The sequence below is a fragment of the Paramisgurnus dabryanus genome, chromosome 6, assembly GCF_030506205.2.
Source record: "Paramisgurnus dabryanus chromosome 6, PD_genome_1.1, whole genome shotgun sequence".
Lineage (NCBI taxonomy): Eukaryota > Metazoa > Chordata > Actinopteri > Cypriniformes > Cobitidae > Paramisgurnus > Paramisgurnus dabryanus.
Genome location: NC_133342.1, coordinates 24630293 through 24651198, shown reverse-complemented (window position 1 = coordinate 24651198; position 20906 = coordinate 24630293). Strand labels below are relative to the sequence as shown.

The 20906-nt window shown below is 39.2% G+C and overlaps 1 protein-coding gene across 1 annotated transcript in view; it reads left to right on the top strand.

The window, feature by feature from the left end:
- LOC135766814 (myosin-7-like) overlaps positions 1–20906 on the top strand; it is a 32919-nt gene that overhangs the window by 7328 nt on the left and 4685 nt on the right. The window contains exons 7-24 of the mRNA XM_073814986.1: positions 13451–13514; positions 13641–13739; positions 13841–13944; positions 14043–14181; positions 14259–14377; positions 14452–14601; positions 14676–14846; positions 14934–15243; positions 17191–17270; positions 18010–18215; positions 18290–18413; positions 18497–18633; positions 18733–18988; positions 19078–19320; positions 19402–19578; positions 19673–19818; positions 20245–20335; positions 20432–20821. Coding sequence (XP_073671087.1) covers positions 13451–13514; positions 13641–13739; positions 13841–13944; positions 14043–14181; positions 14259–14377; positions 14452–14601; positions 14676–14846; positions 14934–15243; positions 17191–17270; positions 18010–18215; positions 18290–18413; positions 18497–18633; positions 18733–18988; positions 19078–19320; positions 19402–19578; positions 19673–19818; positions 20245–20335; positions 20432–20821 — 3006 coding nt within the window. The remainder of the gene's footprint in view (positions 1–13450; positions 13515–13640; positions 13740–13840; positions 13945–14042; positions 14182–14258; positions 14378–14451; positions 14602–14675; positions 14847–14933; positions 15244–17190; positions 17271–18009; positions 18216–18289; positions 18414–18496; positions 18634–18732; positions 18989–19077; positions 19321–19401; positions 19579–19672; positions 19819–20244; positions 20336–20431; positions 20822–20906) is intronic.

Genomic DNA, 20906 nt, shown 5'->3' with positions numbered 1-20906 from the left:
ACTGCAAACATCACTCACATGTCCTTCAGTGCTCTAATGTTCCATGATTGTCAATAACAGAAGGACGATTGCAGTAGACAAGAACATAGATTATTTTTGTTGATTACTTTTGCGTTTTTTTCATTGAAATCATGAGGTTTACCTAGGTTCTTCAGTATTCTTATCCAAACCCAACTTTACACCCTTCAGTGCCCTTTTCGGCTTGACCCCGGTATTGCTGCTTGCAGCTATATTGGCAATTGTTTCTGTTAGTAAATTTTTCTTCTTCCGCCATTGCGGTCTATGGCAGCCCATAGAACCGTACGTAGGAAAGTTATGAAATTTAGCACACTGATAGAGGACAGTCCAATGTGTCCCCACAGCAAATTTGGAGTCTCTATCTAAAACCCGCTAGCGCCACCAACAGTCCAAAGTTGCACTTACGTTTTTGCTTATAACTTCTGATGCGTATTTCCTACAAACAAAATTCTTGTTTCCTCTGATTCCTTGGCTCAAGACGATTCGAATGGACCCTATGACGTCATTTTCCGTCATGAAAATTTTTCCGCCATTTTTAATAATTCTTAAAACCTACTTTTGCGAACTCGTCCTAGAGTTTTTACCCGATTTCCACAAAAATCGGTGTGCAGCATCTAAAGACACTCACGGCAAAAAGTTATCAAAAGAATTTCGATAAACCAATCCGTTGTCGTATAGCGCGTCAACAAATTTTACGTAGAGCACAAAAAAACAGATTTTAGGCTGTATCTTCGTCAAACTTAGGCCTATTGACACGACACTTGGTACTTGTGATGCCAGTCAGGAACTGAGTGTGCATGCACAGCTTTGTCGCAGCGCCACCTAGTGGCCAGAAAGATGTTTTTTACACCTATAACTTTGGCTGTGATCAACGTATTTTGACGGGACTTGATTTTTAGGAGTCCTGAATAGTCGCCGAGTCCAACGATACCAAACATGCCAGATTTCGCCTTACGGTTAGCCCTGCGCAGCAAAACAGCACTTAAAAAACATGCGCGAATATCTCGGCGAGCGTTATTCCAATCGACTCAAAAACACCATAGGAAGAACATTGCATTACCATCTGAACAAAAAGTTCTATTACCGTTATATTAAAATTTTCATCAGAAATGGCCGAAAATTGCAAAAAACGAAAAATTACCTTTTACAATTTGTGTTTTTATACATAAATGGTTATAACTTCGCAACGAAAAGACATTTTTTCACCAGATTTGATACGCTGATGTATGAGCAGAGTCTGAGGCCACACAAAAAAATTGGTATGCCTAAACCACTAGCTGGCCCTATAATTGAACAAAATCTTACATATCAAGCAAGCCCTATGGTCATACAACTATTTCTTCACTAAACTAAAGTGTATAGTTATAAAACTAGCTAGATGTAACACAGTTATGAACTGAGGTTGCATGCACAACTTTGTCATTGCGCCACCTAGTGGTTTTGAGATAGAAATATGGTATTTTTGCCTAAAACTACTCCAACAGTACATCTAAAATCTTGGGTCATCATGTATTATTCCTTTCATGGCTTGGAGATCATTGGTGCATGCCAATTAACTCCTTAGCAACCAATTAGGATACCTTATCAATCCTTTTTACAAGAGCTATATCTCTGCATCAGAACATCGTAGAGACATGGGGGTGGTCTCTTTTGACTCATTAACACCACTATAACATTTTGTGAGCTGAGAATTGCCACTGCAAGCACCACTCATTTTTACTTCAGTGTTCTAGTTATCAATGCTCGTCGAAAGAGAGGGAGAGATTTCACTAAATGAGAACACAGCTTTTTTGCTGATAACTGTTATAATGTTTTGTCTGAAATCAAGAGATTTTCTTAGGTACTTCAAACTGCTCATCCGAAGTCAACTTTACTTTCTGCTGTGCCCTTTTTGGCTTGACCCCGGTGATTGCTGCTTGCAGCTATATTTAGGGGTCAAGCCCCGAAGGGGCGTAGAACCCTATTGTTATTGTTAGTTTTCTTATTATTATTATTATTATTATTATTATTATTATTATTTTTCTTCCTCGTTCTTCCGCCGAAAGTCAATGGCAGCCCATAGAACCGTACATAGGAAAGTTATGAATTTTGGCACACATGTAGAGGACAGTCTCAGAAGTTACTATAGCAACATTGGTGTGTCTGACTCAAACCCTCTAGCGCCACCAACAGTCCAAAAATCCACTTATGTTCATGCTCATAACTTCTGACCCATGAGTCCTAGAAACAAAATTCTTGTTTCCTCTGAATCCTTGACTCATGGTGATTCAAATGCACACATTGATGTCATTTGTGTCATGCACATCTTTCCGCCATTTTGAATTTTTTGAAAAACCTACTTTTTCGAACTCCTCCTAGACCGTTTGTCCGATTTGCATGTCCTTTGGTATGTAGCATCTAGAGACACCCAAGACAAAAAGTTATCAAAAGCTTTTTGATAGACCAATGCGTTCTCATATAAATTGACAAAATATATGGCGGCGAGCACGCCAAAACGGACGTGAGGCCTTATCTTCGCAAAACTTTATTGTATCGACACGAAAATTGGTATATGTCATAACAGTCATGACCTGAGGGTGCCTGCAACGTTTCGTCACAGCGCCACCTAGTGGTTACGAGATTCGAAAAATGCTTATTTTCGCTTATAACTACTTCAAACTTGAGTCTAAAATCATGAAGGTGGTCTTGTTAGATTCCTTGAGGCATGCCGAGTCAAACGATACCAAACGGTTTTCGCTCGGCCATTTTGGGTGTCGGCCATTTTGAATTTTCTCATTAAGCTCAGTATTTCACAAACAGAATGGCGTATCGCTACGAAATTTGGCATGGTTCATCAGTGACATGTTCTGAGCGCACCTATAAATCTTTAGGACGGCGCCACCTAGTGGTCAGGATATGTAAAACAATTTTTTTAAATCTTTATATCATTTGATTAAATTGCCACTATGACATAAGACTTCACTCTATTGATTCCTTGGCTCATGCTGAGTCCGACTGTACCAAATATGTCTGAGTCAAACCTACTTCCTGTCGGCCATTTTGAATTATATTGAACAGCTACTTTTTCGAACTCCTTCTAGAGCGCTCGTGTGATTGGCTTGATTTTTGGTATGCATCGTCTATAGACACTCTATACAAAAAGTTATCAAAAGATTTTCGGTAGACCTATCCGTTGTCGTATAACGCATCAAAGAATGCGAGAGCGAGCACGTCAAAATGTGTTTGAGCCTGTATCTTCGCAAAACTTATGCGTATTAATATGAGACTTGGTAAATGTCATAACAGTGATGCCCTGAGGGTGCATGCACCATTTCGCCACACTGCCCCCTACTGGTCACGATATATAAAAAATGTCTATTTTTGCTTATAACTACTGCAAATTTGAATGTAAAATTATGAGACTGGTCTTGTTAGATTTCATGAGGCATGCCGAGTCAAACGATACCAAATGGTTTTTGGTCGGCCATTTTGTGTGTCGGCCATTTTGAATTTTTCTTTAAGTTTAAGTATTTCAGAAACGCAATTGCGTATTGTTATGAAACTTGGTATGGTTCATCAGCAACATGTTCTGGGAGGACTTGTAAACTTTTCGGTGCCCCCTAGTGGTCAAGAGATTTGAAGCTATATCTCTGCATCTCTTTATCGTATTTACACCAAATTTGGTGGGTGTCATCACAAACAAGACCTGAGTCACAATTTATTTTTTGGTCAGTGCCCCCTAGTGGTCAAGTCATTTAAGGCTATATCTCTGCATCTCTTTATTGTATTCACACCAAATTTGGTGGGTGTCATCACAATCAAGACCTGAGTCACAATTTATTTTTGGGCAGTGCCCCCTAGTGGTCAAGTCATTTAAGGCTATATCTCCGTATCGCTTTATTGTATTCAGGGGTCAAGCCCCGAAGGGGCGAAGACCCCTATTGTATCCGTTAGTTTTCTTATAATTATTATTAGGGGTCAAGCCACGAAGTGGCGTAGACACCTATTGTTATTGTTAGTTTTCTTATTATTATTAGGGGTCAAGCCCCGAAGGGGCGTAGAACCCTATTGTTATTGTTAGTTTTCTTATTATTATTATTATTATTATTATTATTATTATTATTTTTCTTCCTCGTTCTTCCGCCGAAAGTCAATGGCAGCCCATAGAACCGTACATAGGAAAGTTATGAATTTTGGCACACATGTAGAGGACAGTCTCAGAAGTTACTATAGCAACATTGGTGTGTCTGACTCAAACCCTCTAGCGCCACCAACAGTCCAAAAATCCACTTATGTTCATGCTCATAACTTCTGACCCATGAGTCCTAGAAACAAAATTCTTGTTTCCTCTGAATCCTTGACTCATGGTGATTCAAATGCACACATTGATGTCATTTGTGTCATGCACATCTTTCCGCCATTTTGAATTTTTTGAAAAACCTACTTTTTCGAACTCCTCCTAGACCGTTTGTCCGATTTGCATGTCCTTTGGTATGTAGCATCTAGAGACACCCAAGACAAAAAGTTATCAAAAGCTTTTTGATAGACCAATGCGTTCTCATATAAATTGACAAAATATATGGCGGCGAGCACGCCAAAACGGACGTGAGGCCTTATCTTCGCAAAACTTTATTGTATCGACACGAAAATTGGTATATGTCATAACAGTCATGACCTGAGGGTGCCTGCAACGTTTCGTCACAGCGCCACCTAGTGGTTACGAGATTCGAAAAATGCTTATTTTCGCTTATAACTACTTCAAACTTGAGTCTAAAATCATGAAGGTGGTCTTGTTAGATTCCTTGAGGCATGCCGAGTCAAACGATACCAAACGGTTTTCGCTCGGCCATTTTGGGTGTCGGCCATTTTGAATTTTCTCATTAAGCTCAGTATTTCACAAACAGAATGGCGTATCGCTACGAAATTTGGCATGGTTCATCAGTGACATGTTCTGAGCGCACCTATAAATCTTTAGGACGGCGCCACCTAGTGGTCAGGATATGTAAAACAATTTTTTTAAATCTTTATATCATTTGATTAAATTGCCACTATGACATAAGACTTCACTCTATTGATTCCTTGGCTCATGCTGAGTCCGACTGTACCAAATATGTCTGAGTCAAACCTACTTCCTGTCGGCCATTTTGAATTATATTGAACAGCTACTTTTTCGAACTCCTTCTAGAGCGCTCGTGTGATTGGCTTGATTTTTGGTATGCATCGTCTATAGACACTCTATACAAAAAGTTATCAAAAGATTTTCGGTAGACCTATCCGTTGTCGTATAACGCATCAAAGAATGCGAGAGCGAGCACGTCAAAATGTGTTTGAGCCTGTATCTTCGCAAAACTTATGCGTATTAATATGAGACTTGGTAAATGTCATAACAGTGATGCCCTGAGGGTGCATGCACCATTTCGCCACACTGCCCCCTACTGGTCACGATATATAAAAAAATGTCTATTTTTGCTTATAACTACTGCAAATTTGAATGTAAAATTATGAGACTGGTCTTGTTAGATTTCATGAGGCATGCCGAGTCAAACGATACCAAATGGTTTTTGGTCGGCCATTTTGTGTGTCGGCCATTTTGAATTTTTCTTTAAGTTTAAGTATTTCAGAAACGCAATTGCGTATTGTTATGAAACTTGGTATGGTTCATCAGCAACATGTTCTGGGAGGACTTGTAAACTTTTCGGTGCCCCCTAGTGGTCAAGAGATTTGAAGCTATATCTCTGCATCTCTTTATCGTATTTACACCAAATTTGGTGGGTGTCATCACAAACAAGACCTGAGTCACAATTTATTTTTTGGTCAGTGCCCCCTAGTGGTCAAGTCATTTAAGGCTATATCTCTGCATCTCTTTATTGTATTCACACCAAATTTGGTGGGTGTCATCACAATCAAGACCTGAGTCACAATTTATTTTTGGGCAGTGCCCCCTAGTGGTCAAGTCATTTAAGGCTATATCTCCGTATCGCTTTATTGTATTTACACTAAATTTGGTTTGTGTCATCACAGTCATGACCTGAGGCACCATCTATTCTTTCAGCACAGTGCCACCTAGTGGTCTCAAGATACGAATAAATTGTTTTTTTCATAAAACTAATGCAAACTTAGATGTTAAATCATGGCAGTCATCACGTATGAATCATTTTTTGCCATGTTTGGCTTGACCCCGGTATCGCTGCTTGCAGCTATATTGGCAATTGTTTCTGTTAGTAAATTTTTCTTCTTCCGCCATTGCGGTCTATGGCAGCCCATAGAACCGTACGTAGGAAAGTTATGAAATTTGGCACACTGATAAAGGACAGTCCAATGTGTCCCCACAGCAAATTTGGAGTCTCTATGTCTAACCCACTAGCGCCACCAACAGTCTAAATTTGCACTTATGTTTTTGCTTATAACTTCTGATCCGTAAGTCCCACAAACAAAATTCTTACTTCCTCTGATTCCTTGGCTCAAGCCGATTCGAATGGTCCATATGACGTCATTTTCCGTCATGAAAATTTTTCCGCCATTTTGAATTATTCGTAAAACCTACTTTTGCGAACTCGTCCTAGAGTTTTTACCCAATTGCCGCGAAAATTGGTATGTAACATCTAGAGACCCTCACGGCAAAAAGTTATCAAAAGAATTTCGATAAACCAATCCGTTGTCGTATAGCGTGTCAACAAATTTTACGTTGAGCGCATAAAACAGATTTTAGACTGTATCTTCGTCAAACTTAGGCCTATTGACACGACACTTGGTACTTGTGATGCCAGTAAGGAACTGAGTGTGCATGCACAGTTTCGTCGCAGCGCCACCTATTGGCCAGACAAATGTTTTTTACACCTATAACTTTGGCTGTGATCAACGTATTTTGACGGGACTTGATTTTTACGAGTCCTGAATAGTCGCCGAGTCCAACGATACCAAACATGCCAGATTTCGCCTTACGGTTAGCCCTGCGCAGCAAAACAGCACTTAAAAAACATGCGCGAATATCTCCGCGAGCGTTATTCCAAACGACTCGAAAACACCATAGGAAGAACATTGCATTACCTTCTGAACAAAAAGTTCTATTGGCGTTATATTAAAATTTTCATCAGAAATGGCCGAAAATTGCAAAAAACGAAAAATTACCTTTTACAATTTGTGTTTTTATACATAAATTGTTATAACTTTGCAACGAAAAGAAATTTTTTCACCAGATTTGATACGCTGATGTATTAGCAGAGTCTGAGGCCACACAAAAAAATTGGTATGCCTGAACCACTAGGTGGCCCTATAATTGAACAAAATCTTTCATATCAAGCAAGCCCTATGGTCATACAACTATTTCTTCACTAAACTAAAGTGTATAGTCATAAAACTATCTAGATGTAACACAGTTATGAACTGAGGTTGCATGCACAACTTTGTCATTGCGCCACCTAGTGGTTTTGAGATAGAAATATGGTATTTTTGCCTAAAACTACTCCAACAGTACATCTAAAATCTTGGGTCATCATGTATTATTCCTTTCATGGCTTGGAGATCATTGGTGCATGCCAAATAACTCCTTAGCAACCAATTAGGATACCTTATCAATCCTTTTTACAAGAGCTATATCTCTGCATCGGAACATCGTAGAGACATGGGGGTGGGTCTCTTTTGACTCATTAACACGACTGTAACACTTTGTGAGCTGAGAATTGCCACTGCAAGCACCACTCACATTTTCTTCAGTGTTCTAGTTGTCAATGCTCCTCGAGAAGAGAGGGAGAGATGACACTGAATGAAAACACAGCTTTTTTGCTGATAACTGTTATATTATTTAGTCTGATATCAAGAGATTTTCCCAGGTTCTTTAAACTGCTCATCCGAATTCAACTTTACTTTCTTATGTGCCCTTTTTGGCTTGACCCCGGCATTGCTGCTTGCAGCTATATTTATTATTCTTCCTCTTCCGCCATTGAAGTCAATGGCAGCCCATAGAACCGTACGTAGGAAAGTTGTGAATTTTGGCACACATGTAGAGGACAGTCTAAGAAGTTACTATAGCAACATTGGTGTGTCTGACTCAAACCCTCTAGCGCCACCAACAGTCCAAAAATCCACTTATGTTCATGCTCATAACTTCTGACCCGTGAGTCATAGACACTAAATTCTTGTTTCCTCTGAATCCTTTGCTCATGATGATTCAATTGCACACATTGATGTCAATTCTGTCATGCACATCTTTCCGCCATTTTGAATTTCCCGTAAAACCTACTTTTTCGAACTCCTCTTAGAGCGTTTGTCCGATTTGCATGTCCTTTGGTATATAGCATCTAGAGACACCCATGACAAAAAGTTATCAAAAGCTTTTTGATAGACCAATGCGTTCTCGTATACCGTGACAACATGTACGGCGGCGAGCACGCCAAAACAGATGTGAGGCCGTATCTTCGCAAAACTTATGTGTATCGACACGAAACTTGGTATATGTCATTACAGTCATGACCTGAGGGTGCCTGCAACGTTTCGTCACAGCGCCACCTAGTGGTCACGAGATTCGAAAAATGCCTATTTTCGCTTATAACTACTTCAAACTTGTGTCTAAAATCATGAAGGTGGTCTTGTTAGATTCCTTGAGGCATGCCGAGTCAAACGATACCAAACGGTTTTCGGTCGGCCATTTTGGGTGTCGGCCATTTTGAATTTTCTCATTAAGTTCAGTATTTCACAAACAGAATGGCGTATCGCTACAAAATTTGGCATGGTTCATCAGTGACATGTTCTGAGCGCACCTATAAATCTTAAAGACGGCGCCACCTAGTGGTCAGGATATGTAAAAAATTTTTTTTAAATTCTTATGTCATTTGATTAAATTGCCACTATGACATAAGACTTCACTCTATTGATTCCTTGGCTCATGCTGAGTCCGACTGTACCAAATATGTCTGAGTCAAACCTACTTCCTGTCGGCCATTTTGAATTATATTGAACACCTACTTTTTCGAACTCCTCCTAGAGCGCTTGTGTGATTGGCTTGATTTTTGGTATGCATCATCTAGAGACACTCTAGACAAAAAGTTATCAAAAGATTTTCGTTAGACTTATCCGTTCTCGTATAACGCATCAAAGAATGCGAGGGCGAGCACGCCAAAATGTGTTTGAGCCTGTATCTTCGCAAAACTTTTGCGTATTAATATGAGACTTGGTATATGTCATAACAGTGATGACCTGAGGGTGCATGCACCATTTCGTCACACTGCCTCCTGCTGGTCACGAGATATAAAAAATGTCTATTTTTGCTTATAACTACTGCAAATTTGAATGTAAAATTATGAGACTGGTCTTGTTAGATTTCGTGAGGCATGGCGAGTCAAACGATACCAAATGTTTTTTGGTCGGCCATTTTGTGTGTCGGCCATTTTGAATTTTTCTTTAAGTTCAAGTATTTCAGAAACGCAATTGCGTATTGTTATGAAACTTGGTATGGTTCATCAGCAACATGTTCTGGGAGGACTTGTAAACTTCCCGGCGCCCCCTAGTGGTCAAGAGATTTGAAGCTATATCTCTGCATCTCTTTATCGTATTAACACCAAATTTGGTGGGTGTCATCACAATCAAGACCTGAGTCACAATTTATTTTTTGGTCAGTGCCCCCTAGTGGTCAAGTCATTTAAGGCTATATCTCTGCATCTCTTTATTGTATTCACACCAAATTTGGTGGGTGTCATCACAATCAAGACCTGAGTCACAATACATTTTTTGGTCAGTGCCCCCTAGTGGTCAAGTCATTTAAGGCTATATCTCCTTATCGCTTTATTGTATTTACACTAAATTTGGTATGTGTCATCACAGTCATGACCTGAGTCACCATCTATTCTTTCAGCACAGTGCCAACTAGTGGTCTCAAGATACAAAAAAATTGCTTTTTTTCATAAAACTAATGGAAACTTAGATGTTAAATCATGACAGTCATCACGTATGAATCATTTTTTGCCATGTTTGGCTTGACCCCGGTATCGCTGCTTGCAGCTATATTGGCAATTGTTTCTGTTAGTAAATTTTTCTTCTTCCGCCATTGCGGTCTATGGCAGCCCATAGAACCGTACGTAGGAAAGTTATGAAATTTGGCACACTGATAAAGGACAGTCCAATGTGTCCCCACAGCAAATTTGGAGTCTCTATCTCTAACCCGATAGCGCCACCAACAGTCCAAAGTTGAACTTATGTTTTTGCTTATAACTTCTGATCCGTAAGTCCTAGAAACGAAATTCTTGTTTCCTCTGATTCCTTGGCTCAAGCCGATTCGATTGGACCCTATGACGTAATTTTCCGTCATGAAAATTTTTCCGCCATTTTGAATTATTCGTAAAACCTACTTTTGCGAACTCGTCCTAGAGTTTTTACCCGATTGTCGCGAAAATTGGTATGTAGCATCTAGAGACCCTCACGGCAAAAAGTTATCAAAAGAATTTCGATAAACGAATCCGTTGTCGTATAGCGCGTTAACAAATTTTACGTAGAGCGCAAAAAACAGATTTTAGGCTGTATCTTCGTCAAACTTAGGCCTATTAACACGACACTTGGTACTTGAGATGCCAGTCAGGAACTGAGGGTGCATGCACAGTTTCGTTGCAGCGCCACGTAGTGGTCAGACAAATGCTTTACATGCCTATAACTTTGGCTCTGATTGACGTATTTTTACGAGACTTGTTTCATTGAAGTCCTGAATAGTTGCCGAGTCCCACGATACCAAACATGCCAGATTTTCTTTTACGGTTAGCCCTGTGCAGCAAAACAGCGCTTAAAAAACATGCGCAAATAACTCCGCGAGCGTCATTCTGATCGACTCAAAAACACCATAGGAAGAACATTGCATTACCTTCTGAACAAAAAGTTCTATTGGCGTTATATTAAAATTTTCATCAGAAATGGCCGAAAATTGCATAAAACGAAAAATTACCTTTAAATTTTGTGTTTTTTACACATAAATGGTTATAACTTCGCAACGAAAAGAGATTTTTTCACCAGATTTGATACGCTGATGTACGACCACAGTCTGAGGCTACACAAAAAAAATTGTATGCTTGCACCACTAGTTGGCCTTATAGTTGAACAAAACCTTTGAAATCAAGCCACCCTATGGTCATACAACTGTTTCTTCACTAAACTAAAGTGTATAGTCATAAAACTAGCTAGATGTAACACAGTTATGACCTGAGGTTGCATGCACAATTTTTTCATTGCGCCACCTACTGGTTTTGAGATAGAAATATGGCATTTTTTGCCTAAAACTACTGCAACAACACATCTAAAACCATGAGTCATCATGGATTATTCCTTTCATGGCTTTGACTATAATCACTGGTGGTTGCCAATTCACTCCCTAGCAACCAATGAGAATACCTTATCAACCATTTTTGCAAGAGCTATATCTCTGCATCAGAACATCGTAGAGACACGGGGGTGGGCTCTTTTGACTCATTAACACCACTGTAACATTTTGTGAGCTGAGTATTGCCACTGCAAGCACCACTCATTTTTACGTCAGTGTTCTAGTTATCAATGCTCGACGAAAGAGAGGGAGAGATTTCACTAAATGAGAACAGCTTTTTTGCTGATAACTGTTATATTGTTTTTCTGAAATCAAGAGATTTTCCTAGGTACTTTAAACTGCTCATCCGAAGTCAACTTTACTTTCTGCTGTGCCCTTTTTGGCTTGACCCCGGTGATTGCTGCTTGCAGCTATATTTATTATTATTCTTCTTCTTCTTCTTCCGCCATTGCGGTCTATGGCAGCCCATAGAACCGTACGTAGGAAAGTTATGAAATTTGGCACACTGATAAAGGACAGTCCAATGTGTCCCCATAGCAAATTTGGAGTCTCTATCTCTAACCCGCTAGCGCCACCAACAGTCCAAATTTGCACTTATGTTTTTGCTTATAACTTCTGATCCGTAAGTCCTAGAAACAAAATTCTTGCTTCCTCTGATTCCTTGGCTCAAGACGATTCGATTGGACCCTATGACGTCATTTTCCGTCATGAAATTTTTTCCGCCATTTTGAATTATTCGTAAAACCTACTTTTGCGAACTCGTCCTAGAGATTTTGCCCGATTTCAACAAAAATCGGTATGTAGCATCTACAGACCCTCACGGCAAAAAGTTATGGAATTCATGTCAATTCGTCAATCTGTTTTCGTAAACCGCGTCAACGAATTTTACGTAGAGCGCAAAAAAACGGATTTGAGGCTGTATCTTCGGCAAACTTAAGCCTATTGACACGATACTTGGTACTTGTGATGCGAGTCAGGAACTTAGGGTGCATGCAGAGTTTCGTCACAGCGCCACCTAGTGGTCAGACTTATGCTTTAAACGCCTATAACTTTGGCTCCGATTGACATATTTTCACGGGACTTGTTTCTTTGGAGTTCTGAATAGTTGCCGAGTCCAACGATACCAAACATGCCAGAATTCGCCTTACGGTTAACCCTGCGCGGCAAAATAGCACTTAAAAAACATGCGCGAATATCTCCGCGAGCGTTATTCCGATCGACTCGAAAATGCCATAGGAAGAACATTGCATTACCTTCTGAACAAAAAACTCTATTGGCGTTATATTAAAATTTTCATCAGAAATGGCCGAAAATTGCAAAAAACGAAAAATTACCTTTACATTTTGTGTTTTTTACACATAAATGGTTATAACTTCGCAACGAAAAGAGATTTTTTCACCAGATTTGATACGCTGATGTATGAACAGAGTCTGAGGCCACACAAAAAAATTGGTATGCCTGAACCACTAGGTGGCCCTATAATTGAACAAAATCTTTCATATCAAGCAAGCCCTATGGTCATACAACTATTTCTTTGCTGAACTAAAGTGTTTAGTCATGAAACTAGCTAGATGTAACGCAGTCATGACCTGAGGTTGCATGCACGATTCTGTCATAGCGCCACCTAGTGGTTTGGAGATAGAAATAGCTATATTTGCCTAAAACTACTGCAAAAACACATCTAAAACTATGAGTCATCATGGATTCTTCATTTCATATGGCTTGGTCTATAATCACTGGTGGATGTGAATTTACTCTCTAGCAACCAATGAGAATACGTTATGAACCGTTTTGAAAGAGCTTTTTCTCTGCATCAGAACATCGTAGAGACATGAGGATGGTCTCTTTTGACTGATTTAACTTGTTGTAACATGTTGTGACATGTTGTGTTTTATGCCACTGCAAACATCACTCACATGTCCTTCAGTGCTCTAATGTTCCATGATTGTCAATAACAGAAGGACGATTGCAGTAGACAAGAACATAGATTATTTTTGTTGATTACTTTTGTGGTTTTTTCATCTGAAATCATGAGGTTTACATAGGTTCTTTAGTATTCTTATCCAAACTCAACTTTACACCCTTCTGTGCCCTTTTCGGCTTGACCCCGGTATTGCTGCTTGCAGCTATATTTTTTAATACTGAATTTGTCTTTAGGGAAAATTTATTAGAATTCACTTTGATACAAGAGGGAAACTGGCATCTGCAGACATTGAAACGTGTATGTTATATCCTACTTGATTAAACAAAAATATTTTATTGAAATATTTATGTATAATTGTGATACTTTATAAAATACATTTGTTAGATACATTATGAAATCAAATTGTATGTTTTGTTCGTCTAGATCTTTTGGAGAAGTCGCGTGTGACCTTTCAGCTTAAGGCTGAGAGAGATTATCACATCTTCTATCAAATCTTGTCCAACAAAAAACCGGAGCTCCTTGGTAAACAAATGAAGTTACCTCATCTATAACATTAAATAAGTCTGTATCAAGATACACTTGTGTGTAATCTTCTGCCTTCTCTCTTGAATCTGCATGAACAGAGATGATGCTAGTGACAGCAAACCCCTATGACTACGCATTTATCTCTCAGGGAGAGACCACAGTTGCGTCCATTGATGATGCAGATGAATTGATGGCAACTGATGTGAGTGATTAAATTGTGGAAAAAGTCTTAAAGCCATAACCTTAAACTCTTGAGACACTTAAATTCCTGAGACTGTAGGCATCTCTTCATTTCCACAGAGTGCTTTTGATATATTAGGCTTCACACAAGAAGAAAAGAACTCTGTGTACAAGCTGACTGGAGCCATTATGCACTACGGCAACATGAAATTCAAGCAGAAGCAGCGAGAGGAACAAGCAGAGGCTGATGGAACTGAAGGTATCAATATACGTATATAATATTATAAATGCCATTATCTCTGTAAACACCTATATTTAAAAATCCCTGATTTCCAGATGCTGACAAATCAGCATATCTCATGGGCCTGAACTCTGCTGACCTCATAAAGGGTCTATGTCATCCAAGGGTCAAAGTTGGAAATGAGTGGGTGACCAAGGGACAAAATGTCCAGCAGGTAGGTTCCCTCATTTATCTAGTTTGAAAAAGCAGCCAAAGACAAACAAATATTTATGTGTCAATTATTTTCAGGTAAACTATGCCATTGGTGCCCTATCAAAAGCAGTGTATGAGAGGATGTTCCTTTGGATGGTGATGAGAATCAACCAGTCTCTGGAGACAAAGCAGCCTCGTCAATACTTCATTGGAGTGTTGGATATTGCTGGCTTTGAGATCTTCGATGTAAGTACCTCATCGTTAACTGTAAACTAAATTAGGCCTAAGCATCTCATTAAAATATCGATTTTTGTTTACAGTTCAACACCTTTGAGCAACTCTGCATCAACTTTACCAATGAGAAACTGCAACAGTTTTTCAACCACCACATGTTTGTGCTGGAACAAGAGGAGTACAAGAAGGAAGGAATTGAATGGGAGTTCATTGACTTTGGCATGGACCTGCAGGCCTGCATTGATCTTATTGAGAAAGTAAGTCACCATAATTGCTACAAGAAAGGCATTGATATCACTATTAAGATATATATTTGACTCCACCATTCCTTTATATTCTTTTAGCCCATGGGTATCATGTCCATCCTTGAAGAGGAGTGCATGTTTCCCAAAGCCAGTGATGCAAGCTTTAAAGCAAAGCTTTACGACAATCATCTAGGGAAATCAAACAACTTCCAGAAACCCAGGATTGTGAAGGGCAAACCAGAGGCTCACTTTGCCCTGGTTCATTATGCTGGCATAGTGGACTACAACATTAACAACTGGCTGGTGAAGAATAAGGACCCCCTGAATGAAACCGTGGTTGGATTGTACCAGAAATCCTCAATGAAGTTGTTGGGTATTCTGTTTGCCAACTATGCAAGTGCAGAGGCAGGTGTGTATATGTCTTCTGAACAATTGACCATCATCAGTATAAAATATAATTTTCCATGTTTAACTCTTTCACCGCCAGCGTTTTTCATGATTTTCACCAAAGTTTAATGCCTTCCAGAAAATGTTCTTCTTTAAATATATAAACATACAATATACCAAATGAAAGAACAGACCCTCTGCTTTCAAACAAAAAAAAACGTTTCATCCTACCTTCAGTGGTTCTTTTGCAATCAGCTTTTGAATATGGGTAGGTTTTTGCAAAAACACCACATTTTGAGCAAAAAGCAGAGATAATTCCATTTTTGTGACGGACTTTTCATAGAGATCCCATTCAGAGCGATCTTTAAAACAGACACGGACATGCAGCCGCTTGCCAATAGGGCAATACTTCCGGGTTTAAAAAGTTGCGGTATTGCGGAAAGACGGAAAATCTCGTCATTGGCAGGGAAGCGTTTTCTCTTAATTGACGAAATATCTCGTCAATGGCGGTGAAAGAGTTAAGTGCTATAAGTGGGTCCCCAGTGCTTCTATAAACCTAGAACATGTGAAAAAGAAAAACACAGTAACTTAGTTTTGGTAAACCATTCTCTGCAAGCATGTGAAAATAGGTCATTGAAATTGGTCTCCCCTTGTGATGTCAGAAGGGGATAATACCGCCACTTAATCTGCATTATACAACCACGGGCATTTAATGCAGATGTCAGCTCATTTGCATTTAAAAAAACCCATACATTTGGCTCACACCTGCAAGTGGCAATTTTAACATGATATAATAAATTATCTATCTGGTATTTCGATATGGTACATTGGCAGTCTGGGGACACCAAAGATTTATTTGACATTTTTTGTAAGATGCATTTTGATCAATTACATGTAGACGAAAGAGACACATTCCCGTTTATACCTGGTGTCTCTTTTGTCCACTTTCCACCACTTGTGTCCTGAAAACTTCGATGTTATGGTCTATGTCAGGGATGGGCAACTTCAGTCCTGGAGGGCCGGTGTCCTGCAGAGTTTAGCTCCAACCATAATTAAACACACCTGAGCAGCCAATTTAGGTCTTACTAGGCATACTAGAAACTTATAGGCAGATGTGCTGAGGAAAGTTGGAGCTTAACTCTGCAGGACACCGGCCCTTCAGGACCGAAGTTGCCCGACCCTGGTCTATGTGATTCGTTAAAACACAAGCGGGAGAAATTACAGGTTAAAGTTGATGCGCACTAATATTTAAAACTTTAGCTTTATCAATTTTAATCTAAAGACTGGGCTAAACACAGTGGGTTTTTGCTAGAAGTCAGGACCAATGTAAAAACATTGTGCTAGGTACACATTACACATTAGATCAATAGACAGATAGAACACATTCAACCACATGAGGTGCATCCACACCACAAAAGCAATCCGGTCAAATGCGTTTTCGCTGAACGTGGTCGAAATTGGATGAGCTCAAAACGTTTTACACTCCGTTAACACCTGTTTTTAGTGTCGTTCAATTGTGATCCAATCGACCAAAAGTACCATATACAAAGCAACGTACAAACTAAGTGAATTGTAAATATATCAGAGTTCCCACTCTATGCCAAATGTCAAATTCCCTGACTTTCCCTGGCTTTCATTGACTAAAAAGCTGAATTTTCATGACCTTTGTCTGTGATGCCATGAGCCTAATAATTTAGTGTATGCTGTGAAGTTATAAAAATTTAGTTTATCCCTGAAATACATTTTATCAGTGCGTGGATTCAATGTGCGTGGATAAAACCCATGAATGGCGTTTTTTCAGCAGCACGCTATTGCAGTTATAGGAACACTGTAGCTATAGCAAACTGCCCATATTGTATCAAGAAAAACTTCATTAAAATCATAACAATAGTATCAATACAATCATTCCAAAGTAACAATTATCCAGTAATACTTGTTTTTATGTGTATTTTTTACATATATTTTTCAGCCACGGGTGAGGGTGGAACTGCAAAAAAAGAAAAGAAGAAGAAAGGATCTTCATTCCAGACAGTGTCTGCTCTTCACAGGGTATGTGCAAGCCGGTCAACAATTTTACACTAGCAATACACCATCTCAAACCATTTAAATATCTCATCTTTAAGCTTGTTTGTCCTGAGCCATTAAACTCTTCAATGGCCTTTAGAGAAACCTTCAGGTCCTGTAGAATTGTTGCTTTTCTGTATCTTCTGCATATCTGCATAGTCAGGAAGTTAATACTATACATTTAAAAGTCATGTGTATGTAAACCTTGGACAAGGTGACCAGTGTAAATTCATTTAGTATTGTCCTTCAGAAGCTATAAAAATACATACATGTTTCCCAGAAGACAATATAATAACAAATTAAACCAAATATCATTTTCAGAGGTGTACACCCACCTGACTTTTCATGAATAGTGCTGAAGTCTAAAGCATCAGTGAATATTAATATCTATTGTAATAGTTGCATATACTATCTTGATTGTGCTCAATGTGAAAAGATGAATCTCAACATCATACAGTCACTGGTGAACAGGGTTCAAATATGTCTTAAATGGACAAACAAGAAACCTTTAAATTAGAGATAGAGCAATGTAAAAATGTCCTTGTTATCGGCCGATACTTTCATTTAGAAATTCTGTTATTATTCTGTCTTGTGCATTTTCTGTAAACATTTCTTCAAAATTCCTTTTATTTTCCAAAATGATTAGCATTTTCCCGATTCTACAAGGTGTATGTAAACTTTTGATCGCAACTGTACATGCAAGTGTAATGTTGATTTCTCACAGGAGAATCTCAATAAACTCATGACAAACCTGAGATCAACTCACCCACACTTTGTGCGCTGCCTCATCCCCAACGAGACAAAGACTCCTGGGGCGATGGAGAATCCTCTAGTCATGCACCAGCTACGCTGTAATGGTGTGCTGGAGGGCATTAGGATTTGCAGGAAGGGTTTCCCAAATAGAATCCTATATGGTGATTTCAAACAGAGGTACATTATGACAAATATAACCAGAATTGAAACATTTATTAATTAAATTTCCTAACAGTTGTGTGATTCTGCAGATATCGCATCTTGAACCCTGCAGCTATCCCTGAGGGACAGTTCATAGACAGCAAGAAAGGAGCAGAGAAACTGCTGGGTTCTCTTGACATAGACCACCAGCAGTACAGGTTTGGGCACACCAAGGTAAGTTTTGTAAGACCACCTATTGATAATACAGAAAGTGCTATAGGGAAACATTTAACATAACAACTTAATACCATCATCAGGTGTTCTTTAAAGCTGGTCTTCTAGGCCAACTGGAAGAGATGAGAGATGATCGTCTTTCAACAATTATCACTGGAATTCAATCTAGATCTCGTGGTCTTCTCTCAAGAATTGAGTATCTGAAGATGGTTGAACGCAGGTATTATGCTAATTATGTACTTATTCATATTATTTTTAAGCCAACCTATACGTTTTGCATTTTAGTATAATTTGATGTATTTTCTCCACTATTATAAAGGGATGCCTTGCTTGTGATTCAGTGGAATGTGCGTGCATTCATGAGTGTCAAGAATTGGCCCTGGATGAAACTCTTCTTTAAAATCAAGCCGTTATTGAGGTCTGCTGAAGCAGAGAAAGAAATGGCCAATATGAAAGAGGAGTTCTTGAAGCTCAAAGAAGCTTATGCAAAGTCTGAGGCTCGTAGAAAAGAGCTTGAAGAGAAAATGGTGACTCTTCTTCAAGAAAAGAATGATCTCCAACTTCAAGTGCAAGCAGTACGTGTATCAGAAATTAGAGTTCAGAATCAGAAGTACCGGATGCGCTTTAATCAGTCATCTTTTGAATGTGTTTTCTATCCAAACAGGAACAAGACAATCTTTGTGATGCTGAAGAAAGGTGTGAAGGTCTGATCAAAAATAAGATCCAGATGGAGGCAAAAGCCAAAGAGCTCACTGAGCGACTCGAGGATGAGGAGGAGATGAACGCAGAGCTGACGGCAAAAAAGAGAAAGCTGGAGGATGAGTGCTCTGAGCTGAAGAAAGATATTGATGATCTGGAGCTGACTCTGGCTAAAGTGGAGAAAGAGAAGCATGCTACTGAAAACAAGGTTTTATGCAAACTATAGTAAACTTTGAGAAGATCAATCTCCATTTCTTATTTAATCCTAACATTCGCTTTATACACACAGGTGAAGAACCTGACTGAAGAAATGGCAGGTTTGGATGATATCATTGCCAAGCTGACAAAAGAGAAGAAAGCCTTGCAGGAAGCTCATCAACAGGCACTGGATGACCTGCAGAGTGAGGAGGACAAAGTCAACACCCTCACCAAGTTAAAAGTCAAGCTTGAGCAGCAGGTCGATGATGTGAGTAAGCCAAAATAAGTCCACTTTTTAGATATAAAGTGTAGTTTCTTATTTCTTTATTAACAAATTAAGACTATTTTGTTTACTCTTTTAGCTGGAGGGATCTCTAGAGCAAGAAAAGAAGATCCGGATGGATCTAGAAAGAGCTAAAAGGAAACTCGAGGGAGATTTAAAGCTAACCCAGGAAAGCATAATGGACCTGGAGAATGACAAGCAGCAAATGGAAGAACGACTTAAGAAGTAAGAGAAAAACAAAAAGACGTACACAAGACTTTTTTAAGATGTCATATAAATCTTTGGTGTCCCCAGAGAATGTATGTGAGGTTTTAGCTCAAAATACAACATAGATAATTTATTATAACATGTTAACATCGCCACTTTATAGGGGTGAGCAAAAATGTGCCGTTTTGGGTTTTAATGCTGATCTCTGCACTAAATGGCAGTGCTGTGGTTGGATAGTGCAGATTAAAGGGCGATATTATCCCCTTCTGACATCACAAGGGGAGCCAAATTTGTTTACATGCTTGCAGAGAATGTTGATTATATGTTCATAGAACCACTGGGGACCCAAATTTAGCACTTAAACATTGAAAAAGTCAGATTTTCATGATCATTCCCCTTTAAATATTTTCTATAATGAAATAAAGTCTATAATTCGATTTTCAGGAAAGACTTTGAGATCAGTCAGCTGAGCAGCAAAATTGAAGACGAACAAAACATAATTATGCAACTACAAAAGAAAATAAAGGAGCTACAGGTAATTCATATGGTTGTACTGTATAATATTCTCTTGTACTTTAAGTGCAAGAATGTATTTTAGAAAGATGTCGTCATTTTTGCTTTGTGCTTATAGGCTCGTGTTGAAGAACTGGAAGAAGAGCTTGAAGCAGAAAGAGCTGCCAGAGCTAAGGTTGAGAAACAGAGAGCAGATTTAGCCAGAGAGCTGGAGGAGATCAGCGAGAGACTGGAGGAGGCTGGAGGAGCTACATCTGCTCAGATTGAGATGAATAAAAAACGAGAAGCTGAGTTTCAGAAACTTCGCAGAGACCTTGAAGAGGCGACTCTGCAGCATGAAGCCACAGCCGCCACACTGAGAAAGAAACAAGCCGACAGTGTGGCTGAACTGGGAGAGCAGATAGATAACCTGCAGAGAGTCAAGCAAAAACTGGAGAAGGAGAAGAGTGAACTGAGGCTGGAGTTGGATGATGTGGCTTCCAGCATGGAGCAGATCGTTAAGTCCAAGGTGAATCCGTTGACACTGTGTGCTAGCATATGGATCTTTATATAACTTGAGTTTTGGCTCATGTCCATACTAATGCAATATTTAC